Source organism: Tigriopus californicus, chromosome 7, assembly GCF_007210705.1.
Source record: "Tigriopus californicus strain San Diego chromosome 7, Tcal_SD_v2.1, whole genome shotgun sequence".
Classification (NCBI taxonomy): domain Eukaryota; kingdom Metazoa; phylum Arthropoda; class Copepoda; order Harpacticoida; family Harpacticidae; genus Tigriopus; species Tigriopus californicus.
The window spans coordinates 7,245,542-7,266,159 of record NC_081446.1 but is presented as its reverse complement, the minus strand read 5'-3'; the positions used below and the strand labels follow the sequence as shown (position 1 = coordinate 7,266,159).

The window sequence follows — 20,618 nt, the reverse complement described above, 5'->3', positions numbered from 1 at the left end:
GCATTATTAGAGGTCTCGTGTTCCTGCCTTGCGTCATCTCTCGCTTCAAGACCTAGCATTATCTATGAAGACGAAACGGGGCGCGTATGTTTTCACCCCAACAGCGACGAGGATGGGATAATACATACATACGGGATGGAAACCAAACTGGGAAATGTGACTTTGGCTGGCTTCGATCAATCGTTCAACTCGGTAGGTATTGTGTGGGTCAGGGAAGACCCAAAACCAAGGCAAGCCCGACCCAATATACCCGAGAGCAATAAAAATGCAATGGTTTGCTTTGAAATGATGAAACAACAATTGTGCGAATCCTCATAGTAAATAATGAAACATATTGTGACATGTGGCACCTGCAGGAGCAAACCAAACAGTCACCAAAAATATCCAAGACAATTTGCAAATCCATCTTGAGCAGTCTTCCTTTCATCCGCAGCCTTAGCGGATCAATTTAGTCTCGGGAGGAGATGTGCAGCAGCCCGGAATTCAGGGGAATGTTCATTTTTTTTTCATGCTGTGGTTGTTGGGCCGTCAATTCGAAGCAGTCATGAGGCAGCGACCGGCCTTCGCTGGTTTTCGCTCGCTCATTCTCTCGTGAGGAAGTTCAAATGATGCTAGGAAAAGGCCTGAAAGTCATCGTGTAGTCGAGCAAACCGGCAGTTGACACCGCCTTTTACTCACTCACTCACTCACTCACTCGAAGGAAGTCAACCAAGTGCTCATTGGTTAGGTAAATGATCCGATAGTGAATACGGAAAATCCTCGTTCGTGGTACGTACGCCAGTCCGATGCTGAGACGGGTCATCAAAAAAAACGGGCTGATATTAGTGGTGTCCCTTGTCGGCAACACTGACCCACCGGTCAGTCATTCTTGAGACGCAGTCAAAAATGCACCATCAGTCCCATCAAGTCAGGTTCCAGGAATCCACCAACCTACCAACCTACCTACCAACCAACCAACCAACGTCGTAGGCTTCAGGTGCTAGGTTAAGAACCATCCACACCCGAAAATACTACTTTGCTATGCATCCCTCTACACAGTGCACAACACGAGCATTTATTCTGGAAGTGGATGGCAAGGGATCTGTGGTCTTGAAGTCGTAGAAGTGGATTGGTGGTGCATCATCAGTCAACACCCCTCAAGCAATCCTAGTAAGTTTGTGCGTTCGTTCCTTCGTTGGTTCGTTGGTTCGTCCGTTCGTTCGTTCATTCGTTGGTTCGTTGGTTCGTCCGTCGGTTGGTTCTCGTGTGTGTGCGGCGGCGTTCTTCTAAAGGCCTTGGAGGGGGTGAAGTGCAAACACTGAACACTGCTGTCTTTTTGATCTCCCAACCAACCAACCAACCAACCAACCACCCTCCTAACCAACCACGGACAGAGTGGTGTTGCCCGGTAGTACACTCTCACGGTGGGATCACAATGCCTTGAGGTAAGCACGAACTGGTCTACATACTCTTATCTGCTACTTGCAAGTCGGACTTCATACCGTGATTGTCAGTCAGTGCTGTTTTGTGAGAGTAATCATCAACATGAGCCATCCTAAAGATAGCAAACGTAAATTTTAAGGATTGGAAGTTCCAAAAATACAGAAATCGCAGTGCCTTCAAGATGAATGTTGCCGTTCTTTGCTCGCTTGTGATATGCTCCCAACTGGGCCATGTGCGAACCCAAAAGTTCGAGTGTCCTGACAAGGACGGACTATTTCCACATCCACAACAATGTGATCGATACTTTCAGTGTCAAAATGGGGAAGCAAACCGCATGTTGTGCCCCGATGGGCTAGTATTTGATCCGGACAAGGTGGGAACCACCGAAGATGCTTGTGATCACATTCAGAACACCAAGCATAAATGTGAGGGAAAGCCGGACTTGCAAAGACCAAAGCCAGGTGATGGGTTTTGTCCCAGGCAAAATGGAGTGTATCCGAGCCCGGATCCCACGGAGTGTGACAAATTCTACTCATGCTTAAATGGCGTGGGCTCCGTGACTCAGTGTGCCAATGGTCTACACTTTGACCCTGAGATTGGAACCTGTGTTTGGGCTCGTGAGAGCTCGAGGAAGGGTTGCCTGAGCGTGTCGGAACGTGATCAGCAAAAAGTTCAAGCCACCCCTCAAGTTTCAACCGAGGGTCCCGCCGAGGCATTAAGCAACGGGTTCACTTGCCCCGGCGGTAAGCTAGGAATTCATATTTCTCTTCCTCATCCCAATTCATGTCATTTGTACTATGTCTGCCAAAATGGGGTGACACCAAGTGAGGCGGGGTGTGGGAATAACTTGGTATTTAACCCTCAGACTGCCCGATGCGATGATCCCGAAAATGTGCCAGGATGTGAAAATACCTTCAAAAAGAATAAACCGAAGCGACAGAGCGCTTTGCCTCGCAGCCAAGGGAGACAGCGCTCAGAATCTAGTCGCGAGGAACAGGAGAGTGGATTGGATGTGGCCCAATTTGCAAAGTTCATCGAGATCCTCACCAATCCCAAAGTTAAAAGTATCCTCAAGCCCGAGGTAGCAGATGCTCTAAGTTCATTCCAAAGAGATACTGAGGAAGATGATGTCGCCACTGCCAGACCTCAAAGGCGTCGGAAACGACCTCGACGACCTTTCATCAACCCTCCAAGCACAAGATTGGACGGCGAAGCTCGAGGCAACGACCAAATCAACGATCGAGAGGAAGATGATCGTTTTGCCAATACCGGTAGTCAGAGTGGTAACGATAGCGATGATAATGACAATGATGATGACATTAACTCCGATGAAGTGGAACCGGTAGACTCGGGCAATTCCAAGGATACTAGAAGAATCCCCTTCAATAGAAAGAATAAGTTCACGTCTCGATTCATTCCGAGAGTGAGACCAACGCAAAGAGAAAACGAAATTCAAGAAAGGAAAGAAGATCAAGATCAAGAACGAGAAGATAAAGAAGAGGCCGAAGAGGCTATTCCTGATAATCAAGAGGAAAGAGAGAAAGAAAAAGCAGAAGATAATGATGATCAACAATCTGAATCGGATGTTGACGACAACCGAACCTCTTTACCGGGAAAAAGATTCTCACTTCGTCGGCCTTTTGGGGCGGGGAGAAGACCGGGGTTTCCTTTTCGGAGACGAAATCAAGATGGCACCCTGAGAGGAAGAAATTCTCAATCAAAAGAAGAGAGGGACGACGAAGCCAACGACGAAAAGCAAGATCAAGAGCAGCCAGAAAATACCGATGAATCTCAACGAGGAAGTGGAACTTTGCCGGAAAAAGAAGATGATATGAAAAAGATTGCCGCGATGGGAGAGCAACTCTTGAGAAGCTTAGCAAGGCCGCGAAGCAGACCCGCGCGGGTTCGCAATCAGAGACCGCAAGTGGAACAGATTGCGGAACTGCTTAACGAGGAGGAGCATGGAGAATTTCAAGAAGATTTTGGAGACTTTTTGGAAGAATTCAAGAAGAAGAAAAAAGAAGAAAATAATTTTAGAAACCGATTCCAGCGCCCAAGGTCACGGGTAAGGAGTCGACCAACGACATCAACAACAACAACAACAACAACAACTCCCACTACCACCACTACTACTACCACCACCACAACAACAACTACTACCACTACTACGACCACGACTACGACCACCACAACGACAACAACAACAACAACTACTACTACTACTACTACTTCGACCACAACAGCAACAACCCGAAGTGCATTCTTTGGAACAACACCAAATCCCCCCTTTAACGTTGCACCCCCACAAAGATTTCAAACCTTCATCCCGACTCCAAGACCAGTGGAATCGTTGCCCACGAAAAGCACTGGCCAGGACGAAGGTCCGTTCGAATATGTTTATTATTATGAGTATGAGTATGATGACGATGAACAACAGCAGCAACAACAACAACAGCAACAACAACGTGGGGCATCGGCCAGCCCACAACCTGCTTTTGTTGGCCCAAGTCCAAACCCGAACTTTGACAATTCGAGATCCCGCCAATTGTCTTCCACGAGTAACAGAGTCCCGCTCCCACAAGCGGGGCCATCCAAAAATCTAGGAAGGGGAACTCAAGCACCGATTGCTCGTGCTCCGTTGACTCCTAACCGAGACTTGGGTCGAGACCGAGAGACGGTTAGATCTCTCAATCGATCCCCAGTGACGAAACCGCCAAACTCTAGATCTCGTGCAAGATTGCCATCCTCGCCATCCTTTCCCTCCGTTGAAGTTGACGACCAAAATTCCCCTGAGCGAACTTTTGAGCGAACCTTTGACCGAACTCCTGATCGAACCCCTGAACGCATCCCGGATCGAACCCCGGATCGAACCCTAGATCGAAACTCTGATCGAACTCCTGAGCGAACACCCGACCGCCAGTCATCTAATTTACGACCATCGCCCCCAAAGCTGACAATTGCCGGAAAGCCAACTCCTTTGCCTGTGAGCGTGCCACAATTAGAAGGTGACGCTAGGTTCCCTCATTTTACATCCTTCTCGGCCACTGGTGAAGCGACAGAAGAGCCTCAAACGACACAAGAAGATGAAAACATCTTGAAACGACCCGCCGAGTTGCCTTTCCAATCATCTCCGACACGGTCTCGTCAACCCGCTAGAAGGCCACCCGCGCTTGAATTTGACGAGCCATCCACGGAGACCACCGCCCCAGTCACTCGAGTGGCTGAAGGGGATCGCGGACGCAAACCAATTGAAGCTGACCACAGCACACCTTTTGATGCCCGTCCAACTTTTACTTCGGACTCTGCCAGTCGAGCTCGCGGAAACCCACCCTTGGCGCCAGCGTCCAATGAACCCTTCACGGCCTTCCAAAACTTCCCTGCCTTTCCTCGGGGTGTTGACAATGAACAACAAAGAACAGAAAACGGTCCTCCGCCCAGAGTGGAACAGCGTGGTCCCCCTTTGAAGCCCTTCCAGTCTGAGCCTGAGCGGGAAGGCGAAAGACAACAACAACAGCAAAGGCAACAGGAGCAACAACAGCAGCAACAGCAACAACGGCAACCACCACCACCACCACCACCACCACAACAACAACAACAACAACAACGAAGGCCAACTCCTGCACCACCGTCGGCCGTACGGCCAGTTCAAAATAACTTTGCATCGTTTACAAACTTCCCAAATGCCGTGCCTGATCCTGTTCCCCGAGCTCAACCATCGTCCCAAAGACAGTCTCCTCAAACAACAGCGGTCAATCAGAGACCACCTTCTCAGTTTTCTTCCGTAAGTAACACGGTGTTTCATGACCCAGGATCCCAATCAAGCTCTTTCTTCAACTTTCAACGGCCTGAATTTCAAGCACAACCAGCAGTACCGCAACAACGCCAACAGCCGCAACCTCCCACTAGTGATCCCAACACCGCGGCACGTTTTCAAGGACAGCCCACATTCCAAACCTTTTCAGCCTTTCCCCAGCCAGCTCGCTTCGAAGCCAGACCAAGCCCCCAATCTGGTTCATCCTTCACCTTGACTCCCTCTCAATCTCAGCAATCGAATTCGTTCTTCTCAATCTTCAATCCAGCTGCGTTTTCATCGCCCAACGTTAGGTCCCAACGTGCCATACCCAACAGTGTCCAAGAGCCGAATGAAGAGCGAAATGAGGCCAAGATCTCTCCTCCAGCCAATTATCAACGGGTTGAATTCAATTTCCCCACTCCAGAGTTCGGTGGATTTGTCCCTGTGGATCGCACTGAACGCATGGATAAGATTTTTTGGCAGGAGCGAGATATCCCAACCGATTCTTCAGATCGCCTTCAGCGAGAAATCAAATCTCCACCCACACAGTACCAGACATATAGCTATCAATCGTCTTTGCCTAGAGATGTATCTGTGGCAGGAACGATTCGATCTCGGTCCTCCAGATCAATAGGAGATGCTCGTCGTCGTCGTCAAATGAGAAAAAGACTCTAAGCAACGTTGTTGTTGAGGAGTAATACCGTGACATTTCGAGCAAGGACAAGGCGTCTTTTGCCAGCTCCGACTTTGTCGCTCGTTGGCGAGGGTCGCTTCATTTCAGTCAAGGACACTCACCAATGCTGCCACAGTAGTAACTGCAGTACTTCTACTCTTGCCGCCGATTCCCTTTTTACCGTCTGCCGATTTATGAAACCTTCGCCATGTTGAACTATTCCAAGTATGATTTTCCTCAGCCATGAACCTCAAGCAAAACTGTCTCAGTCAACCCTTCTAATGGACCCTGTCCTTGAATTCTGTTCAAAGGCTTCTTTGGAGCCATCAGTGAGCGTGCTTGAACTTTTGTTGCCTCTATCTACGTTACATGTACTACTCATTGGTTCGTGGCGGGCTGATCAATCCAGATCTTGTCTGCTCATATAGCAATTTTCTGTGTGATTTCATGGGCATCTATTCTCCCATTAACTCAAGTGCATCGAGTGTCCAGCCTCTTCAGCTCGAATCCGTATCTCCATTCAATACGTTTAAGCGTGATCGATGATCAAATGATCCCTTTCATGGACAAATCAAGCCACCGATAAACTGCTCCTGCCATCAGCAGCACGCACCACTGCGGCCACCACCGCCATTGCTCCCAACAACAACAACAACAACAACAGTTCATACCACAACCCACAACCATAATTTTGCTGTTGTTACTGCTGTTGCTGCTGCTACTGCTGCTGCTGCTGGTGTTGTTGCTAATGCAGAAGCAGCAATAGTAGTTGATGTGAGTGCCTCTCAACTAGTATTGCTAGGAATCCAATTCTAGTCTCTTTTGCGGCGAGAAGTTGAAGATCGAGATATTCTGAATTGTGGCTCAAAGATGACGACGTTGAAAACTTCCCCGCCCCCACCACCATTCTACCCTCTTCTATTAAGATATCCAGGTACTACACATGCACTAGCTAGTGGCACCACAAGCCAATGCCAAGAACACCACTCTTCCCAGTGGTTGAACCACCTTCAGTGTATTATGATTCCTCATGAATGGATTACTTAAAATCTTGCCTCTGGCCTTCCTTCCTCCCTCCTTACTTCCTTCAGTTATCCACTGAGTCAGGAATTAGGAACACTCACTCCAAGTTTCCGCATGAACTCAACGGCAAAAATAAAGTCATGACGAGAGCAATGAAGAAGATGTAAACGAAACGAGAGGAGATGGATGAAAACAACATCATCTCCATAACCACTACAAACAACAAGAGCACGCAAATATTTCGGGCCTTGCATTTCAGGAGACGAAGAAATGCCTCTAACAACTATTTTCGTCTTTACTGAAGGATGCATTGAAGTGATTCCAAGCTGATCCCAAATGATTGATTTCACGCTGGGTACGTTGCACTTCGCCTACGTATTTGGACCGAGTCTAGATGAAGCTGAAGATATTGATGACTTGTTCCAAGGGAATTTCCTTCTCTCTTCCCATTCAAACATTTTTGAGGCTGTGCAACCACTGACGTCAACAAAAGAGAGATGCAAAATCATTCATTCCTTATTACTAGTATGTGTACTCAATGTTCAGAAGTTCCCAATGTTGATCGAAACGAAGACCTTTTTTCCTGTGATACGTGTGGCCTCCGTCGACCAATTTAGGACTCTGACGCATCCTCCAAATGTGAATTCTACTATTTCACGAGTGTGTATGACTGCTTATGTGTGAACGTGTGAGTGCGGCTATGTGTATACGTGCCAGTGATTGTGCTTCTTCATGACGACTCTGTGTGGGTGTGCCTGCGTTTGTGTATGTGTGTACAGGGCGTATGTGAGCCTACCTTCTCCCTATTTAGAAGATTCTTCCAGTCGAGCGAAACCAAGGCGACCCTGGAGCGAAATCTCTGACAAAATTGGAAAGATTGAACTTTAGTTTTTGTACCCTTCAAATATCATCCATGTAAGGACGAAGCAATCGAATACATTATGATGATCTAAGAATGACATTCCCTCTTCTCTCGGCTTCATTTTGCATTTTACCGTACCTACCTACGGTACCTACGGCACTTCTGGCTTGAACGGGTAGACCCATATACCGGTAGTAGTCTTAGGGGTCAATGTGAGGACATGCAACAAGACTGCCAAACAAGTCCACACAAAATATTTGATTTGATTGCTACGTAGAAAAACAAATGCATGAATTGCGTACCTCAACATTCAAAAAGTCCCATCTATCGCAACCGCAATGGCAATCGTTCGTTAGTATTGTAATGGTAGTGCGGTAGTGGCTGTATGTACGTAGTAGTGGTATTCAGAGTCGGTTGTGATGGGGTCCAGAAGAATCGAGGCGTTGCTAGCGCATTTTTTTGCATAGAAAGTGGAGTAACTTTGTGAAACGTTTCTCAAGCCACCTAGACTCTATTAACCTCTAGGCCTTGACACGAATAGCAAACGTACGCCTTCATGTGGCAGTTCATAGAGCTTGCTTGCGACGTGATGTGTAAATTTATCGAGGGTAAGGGCCTGTCACATTACCAAGTCGACGCAATTGTAACTAGGCGACATGGTACCACTGCCTCGGTCATATGGAACAGATCTTGAGAATGTCTACATATGAGCTGTATCATGCATACGTACATAAGTATGCAGCAAAATTCATCTTAGAAAGTAGGCGCGAAATATCGCGTACATCCTACCCTCATGGATCCTGTTTTGTGGTCTTGAATAAGGGGTCTAGAACATAATGAAAGCTAGCACCGAAAGTATGTCGATTTCAGTACGTTTTCCCAGGTTTAAAAAGCAACTCATATGCACCTCACACATTGCGAAACAATTTCAAAATACGAATAGATTGGGCTCTGCTCCGTCCCAATGGATTGATAACCGGGCCGGTAAAGTTCCAATGTACCTTACTGAGGCAAAATGAAATGAATTGAACCAAAAATCTAATTGGGTACCTGGCCCTAGATTTAACCCTGTGAAGGCCCAATTTAAAGTTCAAGGAAGGGATACAAATACAAAGGATAGCTCTGATGTAACAATCCGTAAGTAACATGATGATATGGTGTCATGTGAAGGTTTCAACGAATGGCATCCAACGATGTGATTACTCCCTGCATTCAATTTAAAGTCCCCCCTTTTCACGTGCGCATAGCTTATGTAATAGTCAGGACTCATTAGCATTGGTCTCGGTGTCGGTATCAAGCGTTGGCTTATGAGCCCTAGCTCATGGTACGTTTTATCCGACCATCATGGTAAATAATGCATTATGCGTTATGTAATACTGACAAAGAATCCAGTAAGTACGTCATGTAATCGGGCAGTTAGTTGTTGTTTGCGACGAGCCTTCACTGTCACTCCTCATTTGTGTCAAGATCCCAACGTTTGTTAGCGGGATGGACCGGCCTGGCCAGTGCCAATGTGACTGGATGGGTTCCTCACCGATCCCAGGCCGTTCGTTGGTTCATCTGTGGTGGACAACTCGTTTGCCTCGAGGTAATTGGTGCATGGGCACACCTGAGCAACTGAACGGGGAATTTTGACTGCATCCACGTGGTTGTACGTACGAGTTCTCTATGGGGCAACGAGATAATCAAAATGTATCCCATCCCTTCGTCTTGTATATAAATGAATACTGTGATATGATGTAACATCATTTCTAAGAATCTGAATGCTGGCATTTCACTTAATATCCTTCTTAGGAATGTATTTTACTCACAAAAATAGGTTTATTCCAGTTTTTAAGGATTCTGAATCCTGAATTTTTGGTGAATGGTATCAAGAAATCAAGAAACAAATGCAAATACATTATAAGCAAACCATTTTGAAGTATCAAAGCAACTTTGGGCTCAAATATAAAAAAATAGCATTTCTTCATCTTCTGCGAGTTCTAGATATATTCACCAAAACGAGATAGGTCATTATGCGTCCTTCCGGTAAATGTAATCATATGAATCAAGCTCTAATCTCCCCAAATAAGTCCCCGAAAAACATCTTCGGCGATGGGGTCGTTTAACGTCTGTTTCTTTTCGGGTCGATAGTGAATGGTACTTTTTAAGTGGACACAACCGGAACGAAAGGACCAGAATGAGGAAGAACTTCCTTGCCATGGCCATGGGTGCTTATGTTTAGGGCCATTGTGTCACGTTCACATCGCAGCTTTTCAGTGGCTTTGAGGTGGAGCTCAATTTCCCGAGAGCCTGGAAGGTATGATCAGAACTACCACCAAGGTACAGGATTCCCACAAACCAGAGCCTGGAAAACGAAACAATGGGAATGGAATGTGATTGGCGTTTGAGGTGGCATATGAAAAACTAAAAACACTACCGCTCCCCAAGGGCCAAAGCAACATTAACATGGCCTATCGGCCAAATTGAAACATCCTTATTCCGAATGCTAGTTTTTTTATCCAACATTTACATAATCTAGATTTCTCAACGTCTCCTGATAGGGACATTTGGCATGTTTAAAATAAAAGAACCTCAAGCCCTGAAATTGTTCTAAAGATATTCTTACAGTCCACCACCAGATCTGTTGATGAAAAAGAACCGATTCCCTGCAAGTGGTCTCGTGAACAGATCTGGTGTTAAGGTTTGATAAATTGAGTGAATGCAAAAGATGGTCTGGATGACTCGAAGAACCCCGAGGGTATTTTGTCTACATTCATAACTGTTTTGAACAATGCCACAAAAAGTTTACTTTCTGGATTGACATCAATGAAAGGTTACCCAATCATCGGTTATCATTTGGATCAAATTTATGATCGACGGTCCCATTTTGTGCATTCGTGGAGAAGTGTCACCAAAAATAGGCGGGGGTAAGCGGAAAAAGGGAAGCAATTGTTAAAGCAGCCCAATTGGACATTAGTAATGGGAAGTTCCATTTGGATAATTCGACTTTGTATGCTCGCAAAGACTATCATGGTATGCAATCGAGAAACGCAACATTTGAGCTCATTCAGTCATGCACTTCCTTATTTGATTGCACTGTTGTTGGTCCGACAAGTGTACAAGGTATATGGCCATCATCTTCATCAATTCGCACACGATGCTATTTTGAGCGATTACAATTAATTTTCTTATCCAAAGACATTTCAAGCGAGCTTTGACATTGGTAAGACATCGTGCACAATTTCATCAATGGTTTGAGTTTGCTTTCCGCGAAAAACGAAAAATCCACTTTAACACAATCAAAAAGACAAAAGCTACAAGAACATTTTTTGTTCTTTTTTTGCGGACTTCCTTACCGCTACTAGGATTGGAATCCCAGCAGTTCAAAACGAGAAATGTATTCACTTTACTTAACTTGTATTTAGATAGATTATATGATCGACCAACGAATTAGAGTTGGCTGTTGTGGCTAACCCTTGAATGTAAGGTTGATCAGGGGAATTTTAGTCAACATTTGAATGGATTTCAAAAATGCAGTCCAAGATTGTGTGAAACTCTATCTGGTAGCCGTAGTTCGGTCTGAAGCATATCCTTAGCTACCACAGAAAAAAACTCATAATTGCAAAAATATCCTTCAAGTTGATTTTTGGAAATATTTGAAACAAGTTCTTTTTTTATGAAATTATTCCTACTCATAAAGCTTTGCATAGATGCTGGTTTTAAGCGAGTTCCTAGGGGCATTCAGATAATAGATTTAAATAAACGTAAATTTCTCAAAACAACCGAATTCTCCATGTAATACATTATACAGAACTGTCTGTTTTAAGTTAAAATCTGAATAAGATACCTTTTTGGGAAAAACGTCAAAAAATGAACCATTTGCATTTGTTTAACCAAACAGCTGCTTAACAAATTGTCATTCAATTTTGCTGTAACCTACAACCACTCAAAACCACAAATCAACCAGAAATTGTGCTGGATATCCTACATGGTAATTCTGAAATTGGTTTTAAATTTTCAAATCGCAAGCATTCCCGTAACTGCTCAACATTACACGGTGTACGTACGTACATACGTACTCTGTGAGCAAACAGAAACGAGGCGGTGAAAATCAGTCGTGAAGGCGTTTCTTCAAAGGAACCTAGTTAGTTGATCATCCATCAAGTCAATGTCTACAATCTCACCCAATCCATTGATGATCATGAGCGCCATGGCCAAAACCTTTACAGTCTACGTACGGACAGCTTAGGTACGCACACACTGTATGGACATACGCGTATACACGTACGGTATTTAACTACGTACGAGTACAGTATGGAATGCGTGAATTTGACAGAACACTCAGAAACATATCGGGCTGGCAAATTCTCTTTATACCATTGTTAGCACATTTATTTGTATATGTATTGTACAATGCCCACCCGAACATGGACACGGACATATCCGTACGTAATTGATTCAACCCTTCTTTTCGTGCAATATATCCTAATATTTTGTTCGTTGTCTATGCAGTGTGTGCAAGTTTGTACTTGCCTGGTTGGTCTTGCTACCAATCTGGAGGATTTTGGCCTGGGAGGGATCTTGAAATGTGACACATTTGCTCCTTGAATCATGGTCGCCACCAAGTCACCTTCATGCAAATTTGTAGCGCTACAATCAAGATATGCCTCTTTTTGAATCAAGGTGGAGCAATTCCTCGATTACACACAATGCAATACCAAGATTTTCCTACAACCCAACCGCCCATACAATATCGTCTTGTCCATGTATTAACATAGCAATTCTTCATAGAAAGAATCGAAGCACAATTGAAACGCGAAGTATAGTTTAGTTAAGGTGGAAAACAGGTATTGAGATCAGTACCAGACCTCATTCATATGTAGCTTTCTTGGCCGATGGCTCATTATTTCATTTCTGACATAAAAGTGATGCAATCAAACCATCCACCCACTAGACTGTACCAGATGGGTAGCAAAGGCAGCGTTAGACCTGCACAATTTGGCTTCGAAGATTGCCATCGATCTGATTTCTGAATTTCAGGTTCTACTAGAAGTCTGTCAAGCATCAAAGTTCATGATGCATCATGAACATAGACTACTCTACCAAGGAAATGCAAATGCACGGGAAAAAATGCAAGACAAACTTGCCCAAGTGGTGAATGGACGAAAATAAGATATCGGGTGCCTTTGAGGAAAGGTCGACGAAACGTGAGGTATGGCAAACCGTCTTCTTGCTTGACCCAAGCTCCGTTGTAGCCTTTATTTAGACAAGGATGTTTGAAACTCATCGTGGACCGACAAGAACAATCCATGTCGATGAAGCCCAACTCAAGGTTGTGCGAGATAATCAATGGATTATAGACCAATGTGAACCACGTTCCAAACTGGAACGAAGATTGAGCATTTTCATGAGATTGGCTAGAGGTTAGAACAATACCTGTAGGCATGGAAGAGGCTGTGGCTCGCATTCCAAGTCAAGTTCAAATCACTTTGTGCACATCACGCGCCAGAGGAAGGTGCAAAATCATTGGTGACCTTGGGTTGGGAATGGCTCTAAATTGAAATTGGATCGTCAGATATCCCGTCAAAGTCACTTTGAACAACAGCACTTGGCTTGCTATCATCTGAAATAAGATAATAACATATTGGGAAGTGAACATATAAATAGTCGAGTGATATCCAATTGCGTTGTAGAAAGGCTCTTCTCAATTTCCTAAGAAAAAAAGCAAAAAAGCAATACCACCATCACAGTATCATATGAATGTTGAGACCAATTCAAAATATTGACAAAATATATTATATTAGGATTTGAAACAGGAATACTGTTCAATAAACCAAGAGAGTCGCTCTCTTGTTCGAATTTCCAAACCACTTGTGATACCTATTATTACTTCACATCTATAAAAGCACGAATTCAGACCAATGTGATATACTGTCTAACATTAGGAAAAACAATGCAATTATATTGTACAACTTGATTGATTAACTTGAATTTTTCCAGGTAAGTGACAAATATTAATTTGTGTTTTTTTTGATGACGGAGTCAGATGGCAGCTCTTTGGTTCGCTCATTCTGCCATCTGATCATGGGCATCCGTCCCATGCACATTCTACCGTCCCGCGTGATCGTATCGAGTGAAGATTATCAGGGGAAGACATGTAGTCTGATCAAAAGTTCAGTTGGAAGTGTGTTTCTGGTTTGCGTTTCGCTCAAAGGTAGACGTCAATAGACTAGGTCATAAACACAATGTCATTACACCGTCAATAATCGTTGCATCAATCATTTTTATCCTTTTTCATTAGCTACTCTACCAAGCCGATTTTTTTCCATAACAACCAATATCAGCATTATTTTTTGAATATACATGACACATAAAATACACGAAACGAGCCAGAACCAGACTGTCCCAATGAAGAACATCACAAGTGGACTACATAAGCCTATTTGAACATGGTACGAAAAAGCTGGAAAATTGTGAAGAGTATTGAATAGTATAATCAGAGGAAACTGGAAGAAAGAGGGATGCCTGCCTTGGCTTGAATATGGAAATATCCGATACCATATTTGTTTATCGGATCTTTTCCCCCTCTTTCTCCGTGGATTATTTTCCTCCTTATGAACCCCACCCCAATCTCAGGGGTACCAGGGCAATATAAAAGCATTGGGAATCGCCGTGAAAACCACTAGTCGCCCTAGACACATACGAGTAGAAAATAGGAAAGAATAACATTTGAAGCTGGTGATCACCATGAGGATTCATTTTCTATATCTGGTGCTATTCGAATTGGCCATCATGACCAGGTCGTCGATGGTTCTGGCTGGGCAATCCAGTCAAGCAGTACTGGAGCTGATCACCCAAAAGACAGAGTTTTGGGACGACACGCGATGCACCTTGGCCACATTTGACGTGGACCCGACGTTTTTAGCGGATTTGGTAGCCTCAAAAAAGCGATAATGTCACTGTAAACATCCGTAGACTCCACCGTTATTGCAGATGGAGAGTGTGAATGGGACCAGCCCCGTGGTTCATATCTCCTCGCACGAAAATGGACACTCGCTTCCCGTGGGAATTTGGTGTGTCGTGGTGATCGCCTCCGTTGGCACCAATTCACGAGGAATCGAAGGGGTAACCCGAGGAATCCCAAAGCGGCGGGTGATTTTCTTGTCCTCTTCCCCTAAGGTAAATGGACTGAAATGAACCTCGGGAAATCGCTCCTCTCACGGATGTGGTTAGTGCGATTAATGCGGACTAAGCGATGGAAACAGACCAAGAGGGTTATCTCATGTAGATTGTAGTACATGTTCAGAATCTCCTTGGAGAGGAAGCCAAGAGAGTTGAAAATTCACGTTGCAACGTGTACTGCATGTAGTATGTACCTGTATGTAGACTTGCAATCACAAACGGTTTTCGAAGGATGAGATGGTAATGACAATAGCATTGTAAGCGATGTTGCCCGTTGCAAGAGCTGTGCTCAATTTGCCATTGTATCAGTGTTGTATTTGAGAAATGACTGGCTGGAAGTTGCGAAACATTCTAGGTCAGATTAATTCATTTCAATGTGTCCTTCGTCATGTGCTTGTACTTCATCATGACACGGAGAACTCAATAATTTCATTTGATGAAAACCATTAGTGAACTTGTCCTTTTGAATTACGGTTGGAATAAAGAAAAGGCGAGGGGGGGCTCATTTTAAGTTTTTGGAAAATGTTTCTTCAAATGTAGATCAACTTTGGAACATTTTTGGAGTCAGATGGAAAACCATTGATGTCCTTATTTTACTTAACCAACTTGAGTGGTGTTTTTCCTTGTTACATATACTGTACTCGTATATTTTTGCGGCTCATGGTTATGTCAAAGCGGACTAAAAAACAAATAGATGATCAAACATTTATGGGCAAAAGTGCATATTAAAAAAACGAGTAAAAGGAAATAATGTCAAATAAATTAATTAACTGTGAAATAAAAGGTGGGCTCAAAACGTTAGTATTGTAGAGCTCCCACTAACCGCTGTCTGTGGGTGGGATTCCTGACATGGACGGCAAAACTCTCTTGGCCAGCAAAGGAACTCTCTTGTTTCTCCTCGGAGATCCACATCTCGGAGGAGAAGGTGAAGACAAGTCCTCGATCTTGTCGAGTTACAGCCCAACTCAAGCCACTCGCCACCTTGCTACCTCATCTATTTTGAAGTGCTGGAAAAGTGCAGGAAAAGTGCAGGAAAAGTCACTGAACTATAGTTTAAAGATTTGCCAGAAGACAGCGTTACTGATTAAGAATTAAAAGGCATGCTATTGAAGAAAAACTCTTGTCATGTTAAGTTCACTGTTTATTGTTGTCACCACTCCGACACACCGTTCGGTGTATTAGTAGATTATTGGTAGTCTTAGAGAAAGAAGAGAGAAAACAAAATGTAGGAAAAAGAAGCAGTGCACGGGCTACTTGAAGACAAAAACCAGAAAGTAAGAGACGAGTTGAGTGCACTACATTGTCTTTGACTAATAAAAAAAGCTCGTTTTTGTATTAGGGGGGCTGGGATCGGAAGGGTGAACCACGCCCGGCCAACGAAGCTGGCCATCCCATAGTTCATAGGCAAATTCTGATTGACAGTGTCATAGTCCTTTATTAGATTGGTTCTCCGTCTGTGGGTGTGGCTAGCATCTAAAAGTTTCCTTGAAAATGGTCGCTGAAAGGGTGCACTTAGCAATCAACGCTACCTCACAGAGTCTAGAGAGAATTCTAGATTTGGAAACTTTTGGCAAAATTCTCGAAATTATTGACCTTTTAGGATGGGATTATGGGCATGTTGGTATTTCTTCAAAAAATCTGTAAATTTCGAAGGATTCCAGGTCTTTGTCTGTAAAATCTGAAAAAGCTGGATCTTTCATAAGTCTTCCGAAGTTGTATCAAAATTATCTTCATTATCTCCTGTGACGTAAAACAAGGAAAGAAAACCATGGTTTGCAAGTTTTTGGGACTCTATGATATCTAGGATTTGCATTTTAGCTCCAAAAAATCCCCACTTTAGTTTTTTTTGCGAACTGACCACCTGTTCACTGTGCCTATGACCTATCGAGTGCATATCTACTGCCAATTACGAAGCGATGAAATTTGATATCAATGTTGATTTCTTAATTGTAGTCTTATTCTTATCCTTCAGGACACTGATGATATAAACATAACAACAATGACCATTCCTTCGGCCATAATTGAACACATCCCAAGGACGGAGACAAATTTGGTGACCAACTCGCTTACTTTCAGAATTCACATCATTTGCCCGGAATGCATGGTTCCTTTTCATTATATGGTGGATAAATGGATTGGTGGCCATGGTTTTGTCCATCCTGTCACGAACTACTTTGGTAATAATGGGTTAGCTATAATTGTCAGGTTTTTTTTTCTTACTTGAAATATTTCCGCTTCTCCAATTGATGAGATTCAAGCCCAGGTTTGTGTCTTCCAGCTCGATGTTGTTTCGGGCGCACGCAGCTTTTTGGAAAACAAATCAATGTCTCAGTTATTGGGGTCACGCCCTACATTATATTTGATGCTCAGACCGGCCATCTGGGGGGCATTGATATTGATCTCTTACGCATTGTGGCCCAAAAGTTCCAGTTCAAGCCCAATATTCGCCCAGAGAAGACTTGGGGAGCTGTGATTGATGGCAAATGGATTGGCACAGTGGGCAGTGTGCAACAAGGGGCATCGAGTCTGGGAATTGGTCACGTGAGCATCACATCGGATCGTTACCAAATTATTGACTATACGGAGCCCACCTATTTTGTGGAATACGCCCAACTCAGTCCCAAACCAAAGGTTTTGAATAAATATGCCAACATTGTAGCTCCTTTTAGCCCCTTGGTCTGGCTGTGTCTCGTGGGTTGCGTGGCCGCCATGGGCTTGACAATGTTCATTCACTTGAAGGGCTATGACCAAATGCCATTCTTCGCGACTCTGATACGCAAGCCTCAATCCGCCATTGATTACATGATTATTCCCATGTCGATGCTGGTGACTCAGGAGCGGATGAACTGGTTCCATCAATTGGACCGTTCCTCAAGTGGCGCCCTCTTGGTGCTTGTATGGTCCATGTGTGCACTCACCCTCAACCTGGCGTACTTGTCGAATCTCAGAGCCTCTTTGATTGCAGTGGCCTATGAGAAGCCCATTGACACAGATCAACAGATCGTGGAGAAAGGCGACCCGGTGTATTTCATTCGCGGGACTTCTTTGATTGATGGCCTGAAAACCTCGCCCCTGACTGTGCACAATCAGCTCTACGATTTGGCCACGAAAAAGAACTCATTCTACGACTTCGACGGAGGCATCCCCTGGGTGGCTTTGGACCCGGTAGCCGCCAGTGGAACCGGGTTTGTTCTAACCTCAAGACACGCCTACGACAATGCCAAGAGTCTTTTCGTCCAGCGTTATGGCGACGATCCATTTCATATCGCTAAAGAAAACACTCTGACCGTGTATGCTGGTTTCGTGATTCCAAAGAACGTTTTGTGGAAAAACAAGCTCAACCATTTGATACAAACTCTAACCGAGAGAGGGATTACGTTGCATCTGTTTGGCAACTCTGTACCGCTAAGGTTTGAAAACGAAAAGAAAGGGCAAACTATCAAATTTCCGGAATCTCCAAAAGCCCTTGAGATTCAGACCATCGTCACGCCTATGGCAGCTTTAGCCGTTGCGCATTTTATGAGCCTTCTGATCTTCTGGGCAGAAATGAGATTTGCTCGACCCAAAGAGACCCGTGTTTCTCATGGGTCGCCGGCATGTCTTAGGGGAAATCAACCAAAACAATCATATCTAGTACAGTACGGTCATTTGGAACGAACCTCTCGATGACTTGCCGTCCAGATGGCGAATTTGCTTCTCATTGGCGTCGTCACATTCACTTTGCTAGAAGGACAAACCGGACGGTGACATTTGAGAGCGGATATTTCGAAAGAGGCATTTCCCACTCGCCATCCTGTTAAAGGATCTATGGCAGCCACATATATGACTAAAATAAAACGAAAGGCGAGATCTGCGTAAAAGCCTTGCTTTCCCAGCATCACAGACATATTTTTGCAGACTTGACCGAATTGGAGATCCAGAGTTGTTGCGAGGATATACAATATTTCCAGAACTGTTTACATTGTATTCACCAACACACGTAACACCATGCCAATAGTATATGCAAATAATAAGCGAATACCTTATGTATTGTGCAAAAAACATGACTAAATGGCCTTTCATTTGATTCAAAAGTTCAAACCACTTGTTTAACTCGGCGCTGACTCATGAACAGTTGTGTCGTTTTCTGCTCCCTTCAGCTTTTGCAGGTGCCAAATTGATGAGAAGGCTTGATGCGGCAAGCAGTTATGAAATAATGCCAGTGACCCACACTTTGAGCCGAATTACGTGTGGGCTTTTGATGGTTATTACAAAAAAGATAACCATGTACAAAAATTTAAAAAACCGAGGACTTTAAAATCGATTTCACAACAGTGTCATTTTCTTCTCCTGATATGTTGTCGATCTTTGACGGTCCACGAGGCAACCCGCACGTTGGAAAACTAGACACGTCGGCGCGATCGACACAACAGAGAGGTCGACAAGTTGGTAAACTCAAATCGATGTAAATGGTTAGCGAACCCCAAACCCTTAACGAGCCATATGGCGCTACATCCATTTACCTAAGAATTCCCTTACAATCTTCCAGTAAAACGGCTAACTGTATCTCTCTGTCAGTCAAAGTGACTGTGTTGCCTTACCCACCTAGCGCCGAAAAATCAATTTTGACCTTGTTTGGGCATAACTAGACCAGAGTAAGAAGTACGAAATGGAGACATAGGACCAGGTCATTCATCCTCAAAACATTTGGCCAAGGCTGCCTGAAAATGATAAATCTGGTAACTCTGTGTTGAAGCCTACTCACCAAGGCACTTCAACCTGATATTGATGGAAAGCTTCATATAGGTATTAATAACTTCAAGCAAGGATACTAGTGCTTTAGAGTCTCTGCTTCCAGCAGTTTAAGTAAACGGTTTCTTCAGGTTGAATTTGAGGTTGAGGTTAGATTTGGGAAGCTTTAGGAACTCAATTTCGAAATTGGCTACCTTTTTGCGCCTTTTGTAGCCTGTTTAATGCCCAGGGTTTTTATCTAGCTTCTTGTACCTCAAACTAGAACTGTTACTCAAACAATTCCTGAGTCTGAGATTTTTGGGAGCTGATCATTGGGTTATCCAGTGCCCTGTATTAGAAGAGCACACCAGTGAGGTCAGCGCACCAATTTTGAGCCTTCAATTCCGTTCCAAAACAATGAGTTTACATGGATTCCAGATCCAAACCAAACACATTTTTGTAAATGTGTGTGACTTAAGGATGAGTTACTTCACTCTAAGTCACGTTAAGTTACTCTTCAAGCATCATTAAAAGCAATTGCAGCAACACCAGATTCAAATTATGTTGTTTTTCAACAGAAAATGTAGAAAGTGGCTTATAAAGTAGTGTTTAAAACGTTCAAAGTACGTTTAATGGTACGTGAAGGGTAGCCAAAGCCATATGTAACTCGTAAAGCCACATACTTTTATTTAAATGTGCTTTGTCGGATCTGGGATACATATGAGCACATTGTTTCGGAACGAAATTGAAGGTTCAAAATTCAACCGCTACGGTGCGCTCAATTCTTTGTCGTACTCATAGATAACTTCATATATAGATTGATCAAGGGCGCATGTTTTCGTCTCAGCTGTCGCTGGTGGGCAAAATGTTTCATTCGTAGTGAAGCTACTAAGGACAACTGGTACAAATTTGAATCGTTGACGGCTCGTCCAAATTCAGAGTAGAAACCCCTAATACGACTCCTTCTCAAG

The 20,618-nt window shown here is 44.0% G+C and overlaps 3 protein-coding genes across 5 annotated transcripts; 2 read left to right on the top strand and 1 right to left on the bottom strand.

The window, feature by feature from the left end:
* Window positions 1-624: 624 nt before the first annotated feature.
* Window positions 625-18,606, top strand: LOC131884353 (uncharacterized). 2 transcript variants are annotated; one of them, XM_059232100.1, is made up of 4 exons: window positions 625-1,424; window positions 14,749-14,934; window positions 16,910-17,114; window positions 17,216-18,606. In XM_059232100.1, the coding sequence occupies exons 2-4, from the start codon at window positions 14,749-14,751 to the stop codon at window positions 18,604-18,606; spliced, it is 1,782 nt and encodes a 593-aa protein (XP_059088083.1). In that variant the 5' UTR covers window positions 625-1,424. The 2 variants fall into 2 exon arrangements, with proteins under 2 accessions (XP_059088083.1, XP_059088081.1); XM_059232098.1 differs by lacking the exon at window positions 625-1,424 and adding an exon at window positions 14,453-14,688.
* Window positions 1,482-7,870, top strand: LOC131884351 (uncharacterized). The gene has a single exon (XM_059232095.1). It carries the CDS (start codon window positions 1,604-1,606, stop codon window positions 5,888-5,890), a length of 4,287 nt encoding a protein of 1,428 aa, XP_059088078.1. The 5' UTR covers window positions 1,482-1,603; the 3' UTR covers window positions 5,891-7,870.
* LOC131884355 (uncharacterized) lies at window positions 9,546-19,132 on the bottom strand. 2 transcript variants are annotated; one of them, XM_059232103.1, is made up of 6 exons: window positions 18,837-19,132; window positions 18,597-18,763; window positions 13,244-13,378; window positions 12,903-13,138; window positions 12,289-12,405; window positions 9,546-10,120 (listed from the first exon to the last, which is right to left on the bottom strand). In XM_059232103.1, exons 1-6 carry the CDS (start codon window positions 18,997-18,999, stop codon window positions 9,994-9,996), a joined length of 945 nt encoding a protein of 314 aa, XP_059088086.1. In that variant the 5' UTR covers window positions 19,000-19,132; the 3' UTR covers window positions 9,546-9,993. The 2 variants fall into 2 exon arrangements, with proteins under 2 accessions (XP_059088086.1, XP_059088087.1); XM_059232104.1 differs by lacking the exon at window positions 18,837-19,132 and having other exon boundaries at window positions 18,597-18,824.
* Between the last annotated feature and the right edge of the window lie 1,486 nt (window positions 19,133-20,618).

Excerpts from the sequence above, each read along its gene's own strand:
- LOC131884351 (XM_059232095.1), top strand. The coding sequence starts at position 1,604 with ATGAATGTTGCCGTTCTTTGCTCGCTTGTGATATGCTCCCAACTGGGC.
- LOC131884353 (XM_059232098.1), top strand. The coding sequence starts at position 14,503 with ATGAGGATTCATTTTCTATATCTGGTGCTATTCGAATTGGCCATCATG. Across the intron at positions 14,689-14,748 it reads CGACGTTTTTAGCGGATTTG|ATGGAGAGTGTGAATGGGAC; the intron begins GTAGCCTCAAAA and ends CCGTTATTGCAG. Across the intron at positions 17,115-17,215 it reads TCCTGTCACGAACTACTTTG|CTCGATGTTGTTTCGGGCGC; the intron begins GTAATAATGGGT and ends TGTGTCTTCCAG.
- LOC131884355 (XM_059232103.1), bottom strand. The coding sequence starts at position 18,999 with ATGAAAGGCCATTTAGTCATGTTTTTTGCACAATACATAAGGTATTCG. Across the intron at positions 13,139-13,243 it reads TGGCGCGTGATGTGCACAAA|TTTGGAACGTGGTTCACATT; the intron begins GTGATTTGAACT and ends TCTTCGTTCCAG. Across the intron at positions 10,121-12,288 it reads TTGGTAGCAAGACCAACCAG|GCTCTGGTTTGTGGGAATCC; the intron begins GCAAGTACAAAC and ends TTCGTTTTCCAG.